Genomic DNA, 18,032 nt, shown 5'->3' with positions numbered 1-18,032 from the left:
AGGCAATCATAGCATTTCCAGTTTTCGACACACAAAAATTTCTATTCTTATAACACCCCAGAACACAGTGCTGGCTTTGTGCACAGCCTGTCTCCTAGTAATGGGAATAAATAGCAAACTGAGACCAAGGGAGACGACTGGAGACAGACATGAGTGGGGGGGAGGGCACATGGAAAGGGAGACACCCTGATGACCAGTAAATTAAAAGCTTTTGATGGGTCAGGAAAATTGAATGGTGGGACTGTTTGGGATTTTGACGGCGTCGAGAAACATATTTACGAGCGCGTACGTAGAAAGGCAATAAGGACAGTTGGGTTCTTCATGCTGCGAAATCTTAGCTTGCGTCCTCGCTGATCACTCCCTGGAAACACCTACGGTTGGAGTCCATATTGAATCACATGTATTTTAGTTTTATAGGGTTGCAACACATCAAGCACCACATTAAGGTCCACTTAACACTCCCTACAGCTGGACCTCCAGTCCACTGGGTTAGCAGGCTCTGACAGTAAATGCTGTTTTTTTTTCATGACTTAATTACACCTTTTAAATGACAACTATTGCCAAACACGAGACGTCTCAGCTGTTTTATCGGAACCCGTGCAGGGTGGAGAAGTGAGCTGGGGGTATTTAAAGGAGCGGGAAAGGCGGATGATTTCACTGCCTTAGGGAAAGTCCCTGAGATTCCCATCATCCTCTGAAAACAGCGGAGATTTTTGATAGCGCCTGCCACTTCCCTGCCCAGCCAGCGGCCGGAAACACGGACAGATTCAGAACAGATGTGAGCAACCCTCTCGCTCTCTCTCTCTTTCTCTCTCTGCGTCTCCTGCTCTTGCACAGACTTATTAACTCACACCTCTATGGATAACAATGTTAATCACACTAAAGCATGAACAGTGTTGTTTTTCCCCTCAATGACAAAGACATATAAGCCTGAATTCATCTTGCCCCTGCTGATCTGATAACACAGTAGAAGGACCCTGTAATTAACGGCAGCATCAGACTGGATCTGAGCCGGAGCTCAGACGTCCTCGACGGATGCTTAGCGGTTCCCATTGCCGAGTCAAATGACCGAGCTATGGAACGGTACATGTTAGGATTTACATGACAACTGTTGAACTGGTTCAGAGGGTTAAAATGTTTAAAAGACTTGTTTGACATAGTGTGAAATATGCAAATGACTCTCTTGCCAAGTGTTAGATGGAAAGATTAGAAAAACATGAAGCTACAAAGAGAAACACAGAAACAGGCAGTCTGGTTTTGATCAAACTTAATGAAATTCATTTTTTTTTCTAGGGATTAAACAAACATACACAATGTGCTGATTAGAGAGCTTTCGTAGTCAGTTTTCTTATTTTGGACAAATCCAGCCAAGTTATTCTTCTGTTTCCTGTCTTTTAATCGCCTTCCAATAGCTACACCTTCATATTTACTCAACAAAAATATTTCATGAACTAAAAAGACATGCCCAAAATATATACAAGCCACTTACAGCTTTGATGTACAATGACACCCCTGACTAAACATAAGCAGATCAAATTTGAACTGTTGTTGCAGACAACAGATTTGTGTTTTCTCACAACTATATACGAGAGAAAATAAGTCAGCCAAAGGAAAAAAATCCCTACAAATTGGATAATTTGGAATTTTGTGTCACTTCATGGATTTTATTCTCCTCATACAGTTGCAATTCAGATACTTTATGAGTCAAAACTGTGCTCTGGGAGCCTGAATTGACTTCTGTCAGTTTCTGTTTGCATTTGCATAAATATCAGTCATCTGACGACCAGCGAGGCCAATGACTTTATGCGCTCGGTGCATATTTTACTTTTTTATTTGGCAGCCCTCACACTGGCCATGTTGTTTTTGTGAATGGTCAGAAACAATGAATTATTTCAGGTGGCAATCTGAAATCTAGCAGAGCATGGCTCAGAAGGGAAAAAGGTCTGAGTGGGTGAGAGCCAGACGCCAGTCTACCCTGGGGGTCTGGTTTGGAGGGAGGAGAAAGACTAAGAGCAAAAAGGGAAAAAGAAAAGTTGGGATAACAGAAAAAAAAACAAGAAAAAAAGTGAAATAAAAAAAGAACTGAAGAGGTGAGAGAGGAGGGTTTGGAGATGAGGCTGCAAGCGAAGGAGAGAAGGAGAAACGGGGAGCCAGGCAGTCGTGGAGCCCTGCCAGCCGTCTGTGTGGTCCATGCGTTCCAGCCTAGAGGAAGCAAGCCAGGCAAGAGAAGGGGGCGAACACACACCCACCCACCCACACACACACACACACACAGTGAGAGTGAGAGAAAATACGCCATAATGCCCAAAGGTGATACATTTAAAAGAGAAAAAAAACCCACTTCTAATAAAAAAAATACACTTATATAAAGAGCATTAACACACACACACACACACACTAACTTCCTTGCATTAATTTCTCCCTTCATTCTAAACAAATCCCTTCTTTCCTAATATACATATATTTTATATCTACCTAATTTATCTTTCTTTTTTTCCCTTCAGATCTGTCAGTCTCTCTGTCTCTGTGCTCCCTGAGTGATGTTGTGTTTTGTGTTGTAGAAACCCTGGCACCTCTTCAAGTAACTTCATGAGACGCTCAACTGACTGACTCTGAAAAAAAAAAAAAAAGGCTCAAAGCTTTTTTTTTTTTTCCCTACTTTTCCAACTGCCTCCCCCTGTTGCTGCTCTTATTACTGCAGCCAAGTGTTGGTACGTACGTGCAGGTATGTATGTGTGTTTACATATGTGACAGTCATGTGACTTCCCGCCTATCTAAAACACTGGATCTGGAATACTACAGAGTATGAAAGTTAGTTTTGTCATGGTGGTTACTAGAGAAAAAACAAAAACAAAACAAAGGACTGAAAGGATCATCCAGGTCGTGGACATTAAGCAGCAGTTTCTAACCTTTGTATTTTTGTTGGCACTCAGGTACTTGTTTTTACTTTGCTGTCTTTTTTTGGCCTCTTTAAAATTTTAGATTTTTTAATCTGATTAAATTTAGTCTTAATGCTGGATTTTTTTAAATTTTTTTTGTCTGTGTATATATATATATATATATATATATTTAAATAATTGATATTAGTTTGACTGATGGTAAACATTTATTCATAACAACATTATTCGAGTTTTTTTTTATCATAATACTCCGTGTTGATTGGGTGAAAAATAATGAAATGTAATGGCTATTTATAATATAATAATCTATAATATTATTATTATAGAATTATATTGTAAAAGTAATTATAATTACTTTTAGCTAAAACCAGGGACCATTGTGTCTGTCGACTCATCTAATCCACAACAGGCTTGACTCTTTGTAAAGTTAAGGCAAATACATAACTGTAAGGTGTATTATTTAAATAAATAAATATGTATAATGTTGAGGTTTTGAGGTTAAACAAGAGAGAGCCACAAATCTCACCAGTTCACACAAATCATGGATTTGTGTGAACTGGGCCACAGGCCTGTAATGGTCCACAGTACACGTCCAGATTTGTAACGGGAGTTCATACACTGGAGCTATCGCTGTGTGGCCTCCACAGCTTTAAAACCTTTTTTGCAGCTGTGGGTGACTTTATGTCTGCGTGAATTATCTTTGCATGCAATATAATGTTTTTACACTGCAATTAAAATTCATTTTCTGGAGGCTCTGATTTTTTTTTTGTTTTTTTCTCCTTTCTTTTCCAGTGATTTTACCTTTAAACTTATGAGCATGCCGCTCGTTGCGGCTACAACTGTCGTCCAGCTCTTATACAGAGAATATACAGAATATATGTGTGTGTGTGTGTGTAAGTATGGGTGTCACAGGAAGAATTCGGCTTGGCAGACAAGACTCCTCAACCACTAATATTGTCTGCAGACCCAAGTTACCAGCGCCGCGCCACCAAACTTGTTAACACCCTGACCAAAACCAAACCAAACCAAAACACGACCCTGTTCCCAATCCAGACTCCCCCAGACCCATCAGCTGCAAGAGCAGAAACATGCCTGACCACTAACCTCGACCACTGACACACACAGATTTATGCTCAATAACCACTGCAATATGCTGAAGTAAAACCCAGTACGTGTGACGCCATAATGGTTTGTGTCACCTCCAAAGTTTGTCTGACAGCAATTAACTCTAATGAGAACAGTGGGTTTGGACAGAAGCCTTGTATATTGTGTTATTACTGCGTAGCCATTATCACTCAGGAAGTTTGTCTCAGCTGGCTGAGGCCACCGTCAGAAGCAGCTGAAAAGAGACAGAACCACCTATAAAAGCATATTGGTTTAAGGCAACCACTCCCTGTCTATTAGATGAAAATGACATTTAATGAGGCCTATTAGCTCTGCTCCAAATCAGGACCAGGGCTGCTCTCCACACTAGACTAATGACACCAATAACACTTTCTCTCTAAAACACAGCCCAGTATGACACAGGCGTGGACGGGGGCGTCTCGCAAGTGATACGCACACGCTAACAATGACGTCTCAAACATGCATGTACACGGGTGATTCCTGTTAGCACAGTGGCAAACCACAGAGAAACCAAAAGATGTCGAGCGATTAAGCACAATGTGAGCCGCAGAAACCAGAGTTAGCCTCCTGCTAATAACGCAGCGGCCGGAGGGACAGGCACAAGCGCTCACTCTCTCCTACACATACCAGAGCACACGCGCACACGACCGTAAACCTCGATACCACAAATCTTTAAAGTAGGCCTCACTGATATTCGTCACCCTAACCACTCAATTAATTAGTCCAAGCTCAATGCCACAGTTTTGGAGATATGGGGCTCCTTCCCACATGTGTGGTCCAACTACCCCCCCCCCTCCTTCCCCCCCAGTATATTACATAAGAAGCCCCTGAGGAAATGACATCCTTCGTGAAAACTCATATGGCTACCATAAGGCTTATCAAACAGATTGACACAGATGTCCTTTGAGTCAGCCACAACCAAACAAAACCATTAACAAGGAGCAAAAACTGTCAAAAAAAGGCAAGGGGAACACCGATGACAGCAACAGACCAGTTGTTCAGCAGCTATTTTTAAAAACGTAATGTTTTCGGCGGCTTTTTTATTTTGTTTTTTTTTATTTTTAGAAAACAAGGAGAAGCTTCTTGCAGCACTGGGCCACAGATTGCCAGCGTATGTCAAGGTTAAGACAGCCTACTGTTCTCTCTCTGTGTAGACCACTTCCTAAGAGGCCCAGTGTACCACAGGCCTCCTAATTACCCACTCATTTAACACAGAATAGAGCTGTAATGTCTGACAAACCCCCCCCCCCCCTCCCCCATGTGTCAATGAAGCGTTCACAGATTGAATCACAGCTTTGGAGACCTGCACAGCTCTCAGCTCTGAGTCTCTCCTTTTTGAAAACCCTGAGGAGGGCTTGAAAGGCCACATGTGTGTTTTGCCACCCTCTGAACTCAGCTTAATGACCCCTGATTGTGAAACGTGTTCTGGCTGTAGTTTCTAGGTAAATTACACCGGCGCTGCAATTCTGACCACTTAACAGCAAAGTAAAGAAGTTCAGAGGTTACGTATGATGACTTAGACTTTATTGCTTGAATTGCTGTCTTGAGAATTAAGGGAAAACACGCAAACTTCACATCAGAACGTTTCTCTCAGACCACAAATAAGGAGAAAATAAAATGGAAAAATATCTCTTCTTTTCACCTGACATCGTCTGAACTCTGCTTGTCTTCTATCTGTCCACTTCTAAATAACAGTTTGTTTGGGAGTATAGCACTGCTGAGACTGAACTTCGTCTGCTCGCCACCAAACAGCAGAGCTTGTTTGAAAGTAGTTTGATGGGGGCGGGGGGGCGGCAGATGCACAGGAAATGCTTTTTGATCAAACAAGATGGCTGGAGAGCGACACAGGCAGAGTGGTGGGTGTGACTGTGAGTTCATGTGCGTTTGAGGACAAGCACATGTCTTTGTTTCAAGGCGCGTGTTGATGAGCACTGAATGTGGGTTATGCGAGGCATATTTTGGCTCGGTGGGTAGATTTCCTACAACAGACTGATGGTGGTACTAATCCTACTGTCTTCTGGCTCCTCTCTGTCTCTGTGCGTCCTGGTGCCACATGTGATGAGGCCAAGGGCGGGTATGATGAATGTTTTTTTTTTTTTCTTTTTTTTATGAATAGGGAGAAGGGTTGGGGAAACAGCTGCGTGCCAGACCAGTTGGCACTGACGGCTATAGTAAAGTTTTTTTCTTCCTCGGTTGTTTTTATATGGGCCATTAAAACGAGCTGATGCTAGCACTCTGCTACCCAGTGTACCCTCGGAGGAATAATCTGCCTTACTTCTCTTCTTTCTCTCAAACTGTGCCATGTAGGGCTACATTTATTTTTTTTCTCTCTGCTCGACCTTAAATAAATTGAGCTGATTACTGATTAACAATCGCATTTTTCACATTTTCCTGCATTAAATTACTTTTATTATGCCGTCATTGGCTGACACTGCATGGGTGACTGCACAGGCAGCCACACCCATGGCTTAGTTTTAGGGACAAGTTTAGAATCACGGTGTCTGCTCAGTGTCTTGCAAAGCTAAGAAGGGACTTTTTCAAAATGGGAAAAGAATAACTGTGATGATGTCATCAGGGATGTCTGGGACCGGACCTGAGTTTAAATCTCAGGATATGAGGCTCATCTAAAGAAAATAGGAGGTTTAATAATAATAAAAAAAGAGTCTGAGAAAGCTTCATCTGGAGACCATCTCTATCTCCAGCTTCATTAGAGTGCAGAATAAAGAAGGCAACATTTTGATAGAGCTGCGCATCATGGGAAATATACTTTTAGATTCCAGCATCATACAGTATCAAAATAGCCCTTTACCAAACACAGAAAAACAACTCTCTTTTTTGCTTCTTCTTCTCATTTGGATTACACTGTGGTGGTAAAACCTTTGGGGTGCACTACTGCCACCTAATGGGTGTCTTTGCAACTGGATAAGACTTCCATAAAGATGTGAGTGAAAAACAAATGTTGAAAACGTGGGTCACCATTTTATATGTATATAAAATTAAAAAGTAAAACATTAAAAGTGCACTGTTGCATACTTTCATTTGTAACAAAAATGTGCATGCTGGTGGAGTTCTGAGTGCGTTTGTACTTACTCCTGGGCTCACGTGGTCCGTCTACGGTGACCTTAATGGCTCGGTGGTAAGTAGCCACTTGTGGAGGGTTGGTGAATACTGTGATTGTCAGCGTGAAGCTCTTGCCTGTGGTGACATCAAACAACATCAAATGGCGTACCATTTCCAGAGACAATGATCTGCATTCATCACTACACCATCCCTAAGTCACAAGTGTGGTTGTGATCACATAAAGGCCCAATGAAAACTGGAAACAGAAAGACACGGAGGATTAATGACGGACAATTCTGACGTTTCTCAGAGGCTCTGTTTTATTAATGTGCAGGAGCCGACATGGGATATAGAGCGGAGGACTCGTCATATCGTTATTCAGACTCTCCCCTGGTGTAATGCAGTGTTAGTGGGTGAGAGGCCTTTTTTAATAGTCACTTCCTTTCTTGATAATCCTCAGCAGTTGCTGCCCTGGGGTCGAGTGTGTGTCTGTGCAAGTGTGTACGCTCCTATGAGCATGCAGGAGGAATGCTATGAATCAGCGCTCTAAGGTTTGAGCAAACGCGTCAAGTATCTATGGCTGCATAAAGCAAACAGGAAGTGGGGGGCAGGTAGCTGCGGAGACTTCGGGGAACAGCTGTCCATTCAGTGCTGCCATCTACCCGTGTGTCCTGCCCTCTTCCGTACCACACTGTAGCTCATTATAAACATGCCTTGCAGAGCGGTGATAAGGCGGCTCCGGGAGATAGCAGATCACAGACAGAACAGGTGTCCCACATACCTGCATTGTGGGAAATGTGGGTGAAGCAGAACTAGTGATCTGCGATAAAAACAGGACACCCTACATGTCACATCATGGCTGCTGTAGCCTGCGACCTGCATCGTTGTTAAATATCTATCTTAATAAAAGTATTAACCAAATCCGATGATTTATTTCTTCTCTTCTTTAGTAACCTGATGTCAAGCATCTGTGTTTACTGCGCTGACAGGTTTCCTACAATTAAAATCCATTAAAAAACTCAGTATATCATTGTGCCTATAGTATTGCAGTACATCGCAATATATTGCAACGTTGCCCCCTGTATCGTGACAAGAACCGTATCGGCAGATTCTTGCCAACACACACCCCTAGTGATGACTTCATATTTCAGGTGTAAATCCCTGTTCACCGGTGTTTGCTCTCTCCACCTCTTCATGCCCGACTTCTATAACATTCTCTCAGTTCACTCCGCTGGTTCTCATCGCAGCCATTGCCAGGTATTCATTTCAGACACCTTGTAGTCCGATCTGCCTCGGCTCCTTTGTCACTTCCTGTGACCAGATTCTGTGTCACGGTAAAAGGGACACACGCAAGGTCGCCGTGGCAACCCGTCCAGCCACCACAGCTACTCTCTTTTCCCAAAGCTGCCAACATCCTGCCTATCTGCCAGCGTCGGTGACAGCTACAGCAGTGAAGGAATCTAAGAACAAAGGTCACAAGTGGAGCTGGTGACAGCTGGCATCACCGCAAGCTTATAAAAGGGATCTATTATTCACGCAGTAAATAGAAATGTCAGAACATTTGGATCAGGTGAAAACAAGGCGAAAATGCACCCTGTGTGTCCTAATTATAAATCATAAAAAGATGATTCTGTGACAAGATGGTGAACAATTCAACGAGCTGCTTTACCCATGCCAAACATTCAGGGAATGCCATTATACCCAGCTGAAGTGTGCCTGTGCTTTGCTGAGAAGCCTGAGGATATGTGCAGAGTGTGATCAGCTGCAGGGCTGCTGCACCACCCAACGTGTTTATACGCCTGACCTGGGTCATTTCAGGTGAGCATTTTATGACAAGAGTGAATAAAGGGCTCTTTCATCAGCGACACATGACTCATGGCAAATTTTGTCCTACATTTTCTTCTTAAACTGATAGAGAGAGATTATATCTCATAAAAGTTTCAATGTTTTTATACCAGAAAATAGACACCAAATAAATTGGATCTACATTTAAAATAAGACGAGTGACAGCAACATGATTCACCGCTCAGACTTAGGGTGTTGGATTTGAGCGTGCACTTAGAGAGATCATTATGCGGTTGCCATGTAGGGAATGTGAGCTAATCCACACCGCAGCATCTAATAGCTCCTACTGATAAATAGTAGACAGCAGGGTACAGTGTTTCAGGCCTCACCTCTGCCACTGCGGCCCACGAAGCGGAGGTCGTTGAAACGTGCTACCTGGTTCTTCATCACACCTGAAGCGTTCCTCAGCTCAGCAGAATAATTCTCATCGTTCCCTGCCATCACTGTGACCACAGTCCCGTCGGGGATGTCACCCAGAGCAACCACCTACCCGTGAGAGAAAGACCCAAAAGCAGAAATGTGGAAAGCGGTTTGATCAATATTCTTATATTATTTAACAATCATCATCCCCACGTGTGTTTATGGTGAGTAAAGAATAAAAGAGACGGAGGAAGTGTAAATAACACAGGTCTGTCACTTTAAAGCCTGAAGCTGAGTGAAACCAAACTTTGGCCTTATTCTCAGTTTCATCTCGTTTATGTGACTGATTGGCTCTACATTCTATGACTAATTAAATAAATTAAAAATTGATTTCATTTTAATTTTGACTCAGCAGTTACGGAATGTGAGTCACTCTTCAAATTCTAGGCCCAGAAAACAAAAGCAGCGAGGCCTCTTGTTATTATCTGAATGCCTGGATGCAGATAAAAGAGCAGGAGCAGGCCCCAACGGCAGTAATTACAGACAGTCTGTGATGAGAATGGCTAAATAGCACATATATTTTTAGAAGTGTCACATCTGATTTGACGCCAGGATTACAGATGCGAATTTCCACTGAAGCTGGATCTTTAAATAAAATGAGTCAAATAATTAATAGGGCCTGTTAGTGTCACTGCAGTCTACACAGGCCTCAAAATAATTCCACTTAGTCTGAGCTGGAAATAAACCTTTTATAGCCTTTGGTTTTTGTTGCTTAATAAAACTCTACACATGTGATGTATATTTATATTTATAATGTTTTTTTTTAAATCATAGAAATATTGTGCATATAAATTGTTGTAGAAAAAAGATTAAATATTTTATTTTAAAAATTATGATGCATTACATTTTATTTTAATTAGAAAGAGATGTATTAATGTATTCTTTGATGTCAGAATTTTAGTCCACATTTTAAAATAAGGAAAAAAATGACATTTATTTATTTTATATTTAGATAATAAATATATTTAAGCAACTATTCTAATATTTCCAGTGTGTTTTTTAAATCATTATATTACATTACAGCAAGTTCGTATTGCCTATTAAATTTCACATTCATTTCTTTATAATGAGATGCCATTTAAAGCTTGTAGAAATACATAGTATTTACAATGTGTTGATTGCAATTTAAAAATATATAAGAAATACAAATGTAATCTAAATACCAGCATTTTGATAATTGTGTAATTAATGCAAGTTGTATATAAGTTTGGTTAAACAAATCATAGCTGTGGTTGCTGATAAAAATCAAATTATTTTGTTTTAAAATGGTGTGGTTTCAATGAATGCGAACCACACACCAGGTTATCTCAACATTTCTTCCCCATTTCTTGCCCACATAACCCCGTATGGACTCACCTTAAAGGCGACGGGCAGCGTCTTGTTGCAGCGCCAGTGTGAAGGCAGGACCGAACAGAGAAAGTTGGGGCTGTCAGTGCGCACCAGCTCGGCCGGGTGGTCGGCGATGATCTCCGCCATACTGCGGTTTTCGTGGGGGCGCAGTCTTGGCACCGCCGCCGCTGCGTCCGGCTGCCCGTTTGGAGAGCTCACATCATTCATCTTTCCTGGGACCGGCTGGAGGCTATTGGACGGCGGACTGAACCTCCGGCTGGCGCTGGGATCTACGGGAATTCGCATCACAACAGCGAGGGTTATCAGAAAAGGCACCGAAGTCTTCCCTGTTCCTCTCCTGCTGCCTGTCTCAGTCTCTGTCTCTGTCTCACACGCTCAAGGAAGTTGGAAGAGTTGCGCACCGCAGCTGAAATGAACCTCAGCGCGTCTGCCAGTGGAAAAATGGGACTTGGTGAGCGATCAGCGCGTTTCAAAACCCTCCACTAAAAGCTGTAGTGGAGACGTATAATATACTTCTCCGGCTAGGAAAACAACCATTGAAAACTTGATGATGTATAAATGACAAGCTGTGTTTTTTCAAACTTCTCGGAGGAAGCTTCCATGTGCCATAACGCCAGCGAAACTGCTCATATGTTGATATAAATAACATCAAATAAATGTCCAAGCGCGTAACAGCCTATAGAGTTTCAAAAAAAAAGAAAGAAAAAAAGTCAGCTTTAAAAACGAGCAGCCGACCCAGATGCTGAAGAAGTTTTTTTTGTCCGCCTTCCTTGAGTGAAAAGTCGCAGCGCTGCTCCAGGTGCGTCTTTGTGCCAAACTGAAAGTCTCCCCGAAAACCCGCAGGCAATGTACACACACACAAAACGGGATCAGCTTTGACAATATACTTAACAGCTATTTTTAACCCAGCGACGCCTGAAACACTGGACTTATTTCCCCCGCAACGTCTTTGCGCGTAGCCGTAGTTTTTTTTTTTTTTTTGTGGTTTATAGGGTTAAAAAAAAAAAGTTGACGAATCGGAGGTGAAAAAATAATCGCCGTTGAGATGAAGGAGGCGGAAAAACGGATCCAGTTTATGTAGCCGTAAATGTGGTTAGTGTTTGGAGGCCGGGGTTTCCCGTGCTCAGGCTTTTTGTGGTTTATATAGCTGCAGCGGCGCAGCAATTACTGAACTGATGCGACTCCAACACGTGGTGTCTGGAGTCTGATCTGATCCCTGCGCCATAATCTATCACGCCTATATAGACGATTGGAGCGGTCTGCGCGTCAAGTCTACACCTTCATGGAACGCACATGGAGGAACAGAGTTCAACCCCTTCCCTCTCTCTCTGCCTCTCTCTCTCTCTCTTTTTTTTTAATTGTCTGTCATCACGCACACAATGCCCGGTACATACCGACATGTTACCGCTCTCCCGGACACTCTCCTGACTCTACAGCTGCTCATTTCCCGTCAGCGCACACGCATCACTCCAGCAGTCTGTGTTGTGTTACCACCGTATCCCGATAACACGCGCAGTGAGCAAGAGTGTCCAGAGAGCCGAGCCCGGCTGAGGGGAAGTGTCACACTCCATAAGGTAGGAGTGAGTCAGAGGAGCAGGGAGACGGAGAGAGAGGGAGAGAGAGAGAGAGGGGGGAGTTGAGTTTCAGCCGGTCAGAAGGGAGAGCTGTTGTGCAGGTGTACAGGTATTCTTCTTTACACCGGCTTGCATTCACGGCCGCGCGCCCATATGACAGTTTCCTGCTAAGTGCATGCTCCCTGAAATTAGTTAAAGCCCAGTGGTGAATAAAAACTATTTATTTCAAAACGTTATCTCAATAAAACAGCGCTTTGTTTTTTGTTTTTTTGTTTTTGCCATCAAAACCTCTTGGAGGTCAGGCAAAGATCTCCAGTACTCCTAATGTCCTCCACAACATTATTTAAAAATAATTCAATACATCATTTTAAATGAAACACATTTAGAAATGTTTAATATTATATATAATACAATGATTTATTTTGTGCATTTAGAATTGTTTACAGCTCCACAGTGGAATATATGGGGAATTATTGTTATTTTAACCAGACTTTATAATTGAAAATAAATTGAAAGCATTAACAAATGTAAACTATTATTAAATAAGTAATAGTTTTTATATTTGTACACACTTCTGAATGTAAGAAAAGATGGTTTTATACACATGCAGCTCCTAATAGAATATAAGAAAATTCCCTTATATTCTAATAACTGTGTTTTCCAACGAATCCTCAGTAGATAAATGGAATACGCGTCATATTTCAGTGATAACTGTAGGTTACCATCATTTCTCCATCAGTCCTGGTGGCTGAGGTGAAAAATATTTAACCATACCACACGAGATGTTACTCAATCTGACTGCACCTATAAACTAGCTCTGTCACCAGCGACCACAGCAACAAAATACGACCTTGTCCTTATTAAACTAATAATACATGCACACAAATAGCTACTCATAGAGGTTATTTACAACCTGCATATTTTAACTTTTAGACCAATACGTATAATGGAAAATGTCTTGGTATAATTTTCTTGTCGAAGAAACTTTCCAAAAAGAGTTAAAACCAAATGTAACCACACAGTATAATTACACTTGGTAAAAAAAAAAAAAAAAAATAGAGTCTATATATTCAAACCTCAACCTGGAATGTAGGTTCCAATTGAATTAATGAAAAAAAAAAATATTATATTCCTTTAAAAACACTTATTACCATTGTGGATGCTGCTCTGGAGGCTGTCTTATAAAGGTGCCCCCTCCAGTGTCTACTGTAGGGGGCATCATTTACCCTTTTTGAGCTCTCTCTGCGAGACTCCAGTATCTCAGCCCCTCTCATCAGCCACCCCACCCCACCCTCCACCCTGATTATCCATCAGTTTCCCGATGAGTGCTTCTTAGTGCCACATCACACAGACTCACATGCACTGCTGCTCTGTGTTCCTTTTCCATTTCTCCTAAACAGACTTTTATTGCAAACTTTAAGACAAAGGCTTTTGATACTGGTGTCTGTGTCAAAAAATAAAGAGACTACTGGGAGCCACGGCTGCCTGCTTGTTTACATCCAGTTGCAGTTACAAGGCCCTTTATTCATTTCCAAACACGATTACTTTGCAGACAACGAGAGATTCAGCCCAGCCGGAGCGCTCCGAATGATTCGACTTCTTGTGTTTCATTATTATGCATGTACGTGGGTGTGCACATTCATATATATGTCTGTTAGCATATGTGTGCGTGTGTGCGCGAGGATGTGGGATGGATATATATATATATATTTATATATATGTACATATATATATATCTACATATATATATGTATATATATATATATATATAAAGTCTGAAAGCACTGACACGCATCTGGCACCTCGTCATGTGGACAGGGAGGGAGGCAAGGGGGAAGAAAAAAGTGATTGAGTTACACTTCCCCTCCATGTGCCCCAAACACCAGAAATATGGTTCACATTGTCCAACATTCTCAAAGATCAACTAACAACTCATGGATGAATACATGTGAATAGTAGTAATTAAATCTATAATAGTGGTAAACATGGCCTTGCAGGAACCGTGAAGGCAGTTATTCCAGCGGAGTTAAATTTCAGCTCAGATAATATCGGTTCTTTTCGGTGCTGAATACATTTGCAGTAATGTGGAAAACATCCCTAACATTGTAGTGAAATCTAATTTAGGAAATGTTCAGGTTGAACCCATTACTTGCACTGAGTCGATTTCATACAGTCTTAGATTTAGTGACTTTCCAAATTCAACTTGTTTTACACAAGTAGTTGTATTTATATTTCAGTAATTCTCCACAAGTAATTTATACTTTTTATAATCACAACTATAGCTCTATGGCTACAAGACGCATCCTTGGTTACACTTTTAAGTCCGATCACAAACAGCAGGAAGGACCTCTTCATTTTCCCGGCCCAAAGCCACAACACAAATGACACCCCCACCTTTTGACAAGGCGGGCTCATCAAAGAGTGTTTGTCTCATCTGACTCTGCTTTGCCTCTCTGTGGTACTCCCAGCATCTGCCTTCCATCTCAACCCCATAATACAGTCCGCATATATATATATATATATAACAAGGCCTTCGATCCGGCTCTGGCTGTCCTCCAGAGGTGTGACACGACCTCTGACTGGATAATCTGCCACTGATTTTCCTGAGAGATGCCGTTAATGTGCCTGCATTTATTTATTTTTTGTGGGAGTTGCATCCAAGTCACAGATCAGCTAAGTGTGAAATCCATTGTTTTGAACATGAGTTCCAGGGCATTTAACCAATTCTGTTCAGTAATAACAGGCGTAATATTCTGTGGTAATGAATCTCGGGGTAAAGCTGTTCGTGCAGTGCGGCTGCCGCTTGCCTGGTGAACAGCTGGGTCGTCTCTCTCAGCTCTGGTACTGTTCATCTACTGTGTTACACTGGCTCGGAGTCACTGCACAGTAGGAGAAATCACTAGCAGCGAAGCACCGCAGAATTCCATATCGAGGATGTGTGTTTTTATGATTTATGGTAGTATTGTATTTCTGCTCCTCCGATTCAATGATTTGGTTTCAATAAAAATCAAACTCTGCTGACGATCCGACTTCTTTTCCTATCGAGATATCAAGCGTGCAATAAAAGTTTCTGTTCCCTGTCCCACTTGGAATGACAAAGACCGTGAACCGCTAATATGTACACGAAAACACTGTCTGTGTAGCCTGTAATGCTGTAAGCAAACCAAGCGTGCAGAATCCTTTTCTGTATTTCATTTATGCTTTGATAAGCTCACACAAACACTGTTAAGCTACTTCATCTTTGCTTTTAAAAACACCCATAAGAAAAGACGACATGACTCAGAGCTTAGAGTTAATGCTTTTAACTACAAAGACAGCTTAAAAGATGCTGGGGTTTTAGCAGGGCACACCCAGAAGTATGGACTGAAGCAGCTAGAAGCACTAAACACTTTATTCTGAAAAAGTAAATAATTACAAAATGAACAACACTGATATCTTTAAGGTCATATTTTTTTCACGTACACACTCATCGTTCAGGAGGAAAAGTACAGCCACCTAAGACAGTGGATTAGGGCTCCATTTCACAGCGGTGCATTTTTCAAGACACTTAATTATAGCTTTCTAGAAGGAGGACTGTGACGAGGCCCAGGCTTTTTCAGCTCTAACGGGATGTTTCCATGTTTGGCAGGCTACCAGTCTAACAGCTTGCCAGCTAACCAATCAGCGAGCCCACCGGGCCGGGCAGCCAACAAGCCAAACTTCCAGTCTACTAGCCAGTCGACAGAATATACCGAGAGAGCAGATGTGCAGCCACAGATCTAGCCTGCGGGTCAGTCGCTTATAGACTCCGGCTGGTGCATTGACCAACACGGGCGTATCAATTAGCAAAGCAGCTAGCCGGCAGAGGATGACGATAGGCAGAAATTTTACTCCCCGTGACCTCATCACCGCGACCTCACCGACTCACATTCATGCACTGATCCCAGATCAGAGCTAAGCCCTTAATGACTGTTTGTCACCGAGCTGTGACATCACTGTGAACTTTAAGGATGAGGACGGCACGTTCTGTGGTGTGTGCGTCGGCCCAGAGCAACCATTCTCACTAAGTTTTGTCCAAGAATTGTATTAGACTTCTTGCTCTCTGGAACCCAAAGCGGTTGTTAAAGTGTAGCATATTTAAATTGCAAACTAGAGAAATGCAAAAAAAAAAAAAACAAAAAAAAAAAACGGGGGGTTTCTCTGATGTTTTGCTCTTTTCTTCAAAGGGCAGTGAGCAGCATGGAAAGAGATGGAGACATGGAGGGGGCGGCGGCTGCTGCTCACTGCTTGTGGCAGAGGGGTAGAGAGAGAGGGGGAGGAGGGAGGAGGGGTATAAAGACAATTTCCTCTCTGCTCTTATTGCCCTGACTGTCTGCCGCCTACTGCCTTCATGGAGGTCCCTAATTGAGATCACTTGTACTTAAAAATAGGAACAAAAAAGGAACTTCTGTGGGCAGGGAGATGGAGAGGAGAAATTAAAGCAGTAATACGTGACGAAGGCTGCCATTAAAGAACACCAATGACAGATCTGAAGTGAGCGGGGCAAAGAGCTGAGAACTCTTTCTGTGTGTGCCAGGGAAAGCTCATGTGTTGATGTGTCACACACCACCTGCTGTCAAGCGCTGATACTGTGCATGGAGGAAAGCTGTAGGTCTCTGTATGTGTGGTATCGTATGTATATGTGTATATGTGTGTGGGGTGACTCTGTGATGAGGAAGGAGACAGTGCTCGGGGTTGAGGCCAGCAAAATGCCAAGAAGGGGAGTTTGGTTTTTCCACTTTTGTATGCAACTGTGTGTGTTACAGTCAGTAAAGTATAATGTTTTTTTTAACATCACTTAAGTCATCGGACATATTTGGCCGCCCCACTCTATGCACCCTTTGTGTCATTAGCAAGGCTTTTATTAGTCTTTCACTTTAATTCAAGTCTTCCACCAATCAGAGTGGCCCCAGAGCACTTGGTCCCAGAATGTCCCCACGGTGGTCCGGTTTCCCTTCAACACATCTATCACTCAATCACGACAGATCACGCTATTAATCAAACAACCAGCCCCTCTCCTTGGAGACGAGTGCGAAGGTTTGGTCTTGAAGGAAACGCAGCGTATCCAGGGGTGGTACCGGACCGCGGCTGGGAACAGGAACCCCATAAAGAGCGTTTTTCTTGGACGAAGATCTTCTGTAGGTGCTAAAGACAATACAGACACTCGGGCTAGGCCAACATTCCACTTTACACTTTCCCCTTCCTCTGTGTATTTCCCTGGTCTACTTCCCCTCTGCAAACTAGCCGGCTAGTATCAAAATATTTATAGTACATCTGCAAGACATGCTGTTCTCATGTATCCAAGACCGTTAAGGCCTGTGTTCATAATGCAAGGTAAAACTAATACCAGATTTATAGAGGGAAATTTCTCTCTGCTCTGCCTGTCTGTGTGGTGCGATTGAGGATGATTTATGGGAGGTAAGGAAGGCACGGGCGAGAACTATAGTCTGACTGCAAGTCATGAGGCAAACAGGCGGACTACCATTCACGAGTCAGCTGACACCGGACCAGTTCAGGTGCTCTCATTGTTAGGCAGATATTGGGTAGGGAAGGTTGGCGTGTGGTCTGGCTGGAAAAAAAAAAAAAAAAAAAACAAGACCAAAATATATGTTTGTCTAATACACAAGTAAACAAGGTGGAGGAATATTAAGGTCCAAATGGATGTAAAGGACTGTAGAGCAGAGCCAGATGGAGCTGGGGGTGGTGGTGGTGGTGGTGGGGGGGGGTAATGCTCCTGTGG

General features: G+C 42.5%; 1 protein-coding gene across 2 annotated transcripts in view; it reads right to left on the bottom strand.

The window, feature by feature from the left end:
• The window catches only part of runx2b (RUNX family transcription factor 2b), a 41,735-nt gene that overhangs the window by 13,631 nt on the left and 10,072 nt on the right, over positions 1–18,032 (bottom strand). The window contains 3 exon segments of one of the 2 annotated variants that reach the window (NM_001328231.2): positions 7,116–7,220; positions 9,260–9,416; positions 10,707–10,969. In NM_001328231.2, coding sequence (NP_001315160.1) covers positions 7,116–7,220; positions 9,260–9,416; positions 10,707–10,969 — 525 coding nt within the window. 2 annotated transcript variants of the gene reach the window in all.

The sequence above is a fragment of the Cynoglossus semilaevis genome, chromosome 7, assembly GCF_000523025.1.
Source record: "Cynoglossus semilaevis isolate Cse_v1.0 chromosome 7, Cse_v1.0, whole genome shotgun sequence".
Taxonomy (NCBI): domain Eukaryota; kingdom Metazoa; phylum Chordata; class Actinopteri; order Pleuronectiformes; family Cynoglossidae; genus Cynoglossus; species Cynoglossus semilaevis.
Note: the sequence above shows the minus strand (reverse complement) of the source record. Positions and strands in the feature narration are given on the sequence as shown.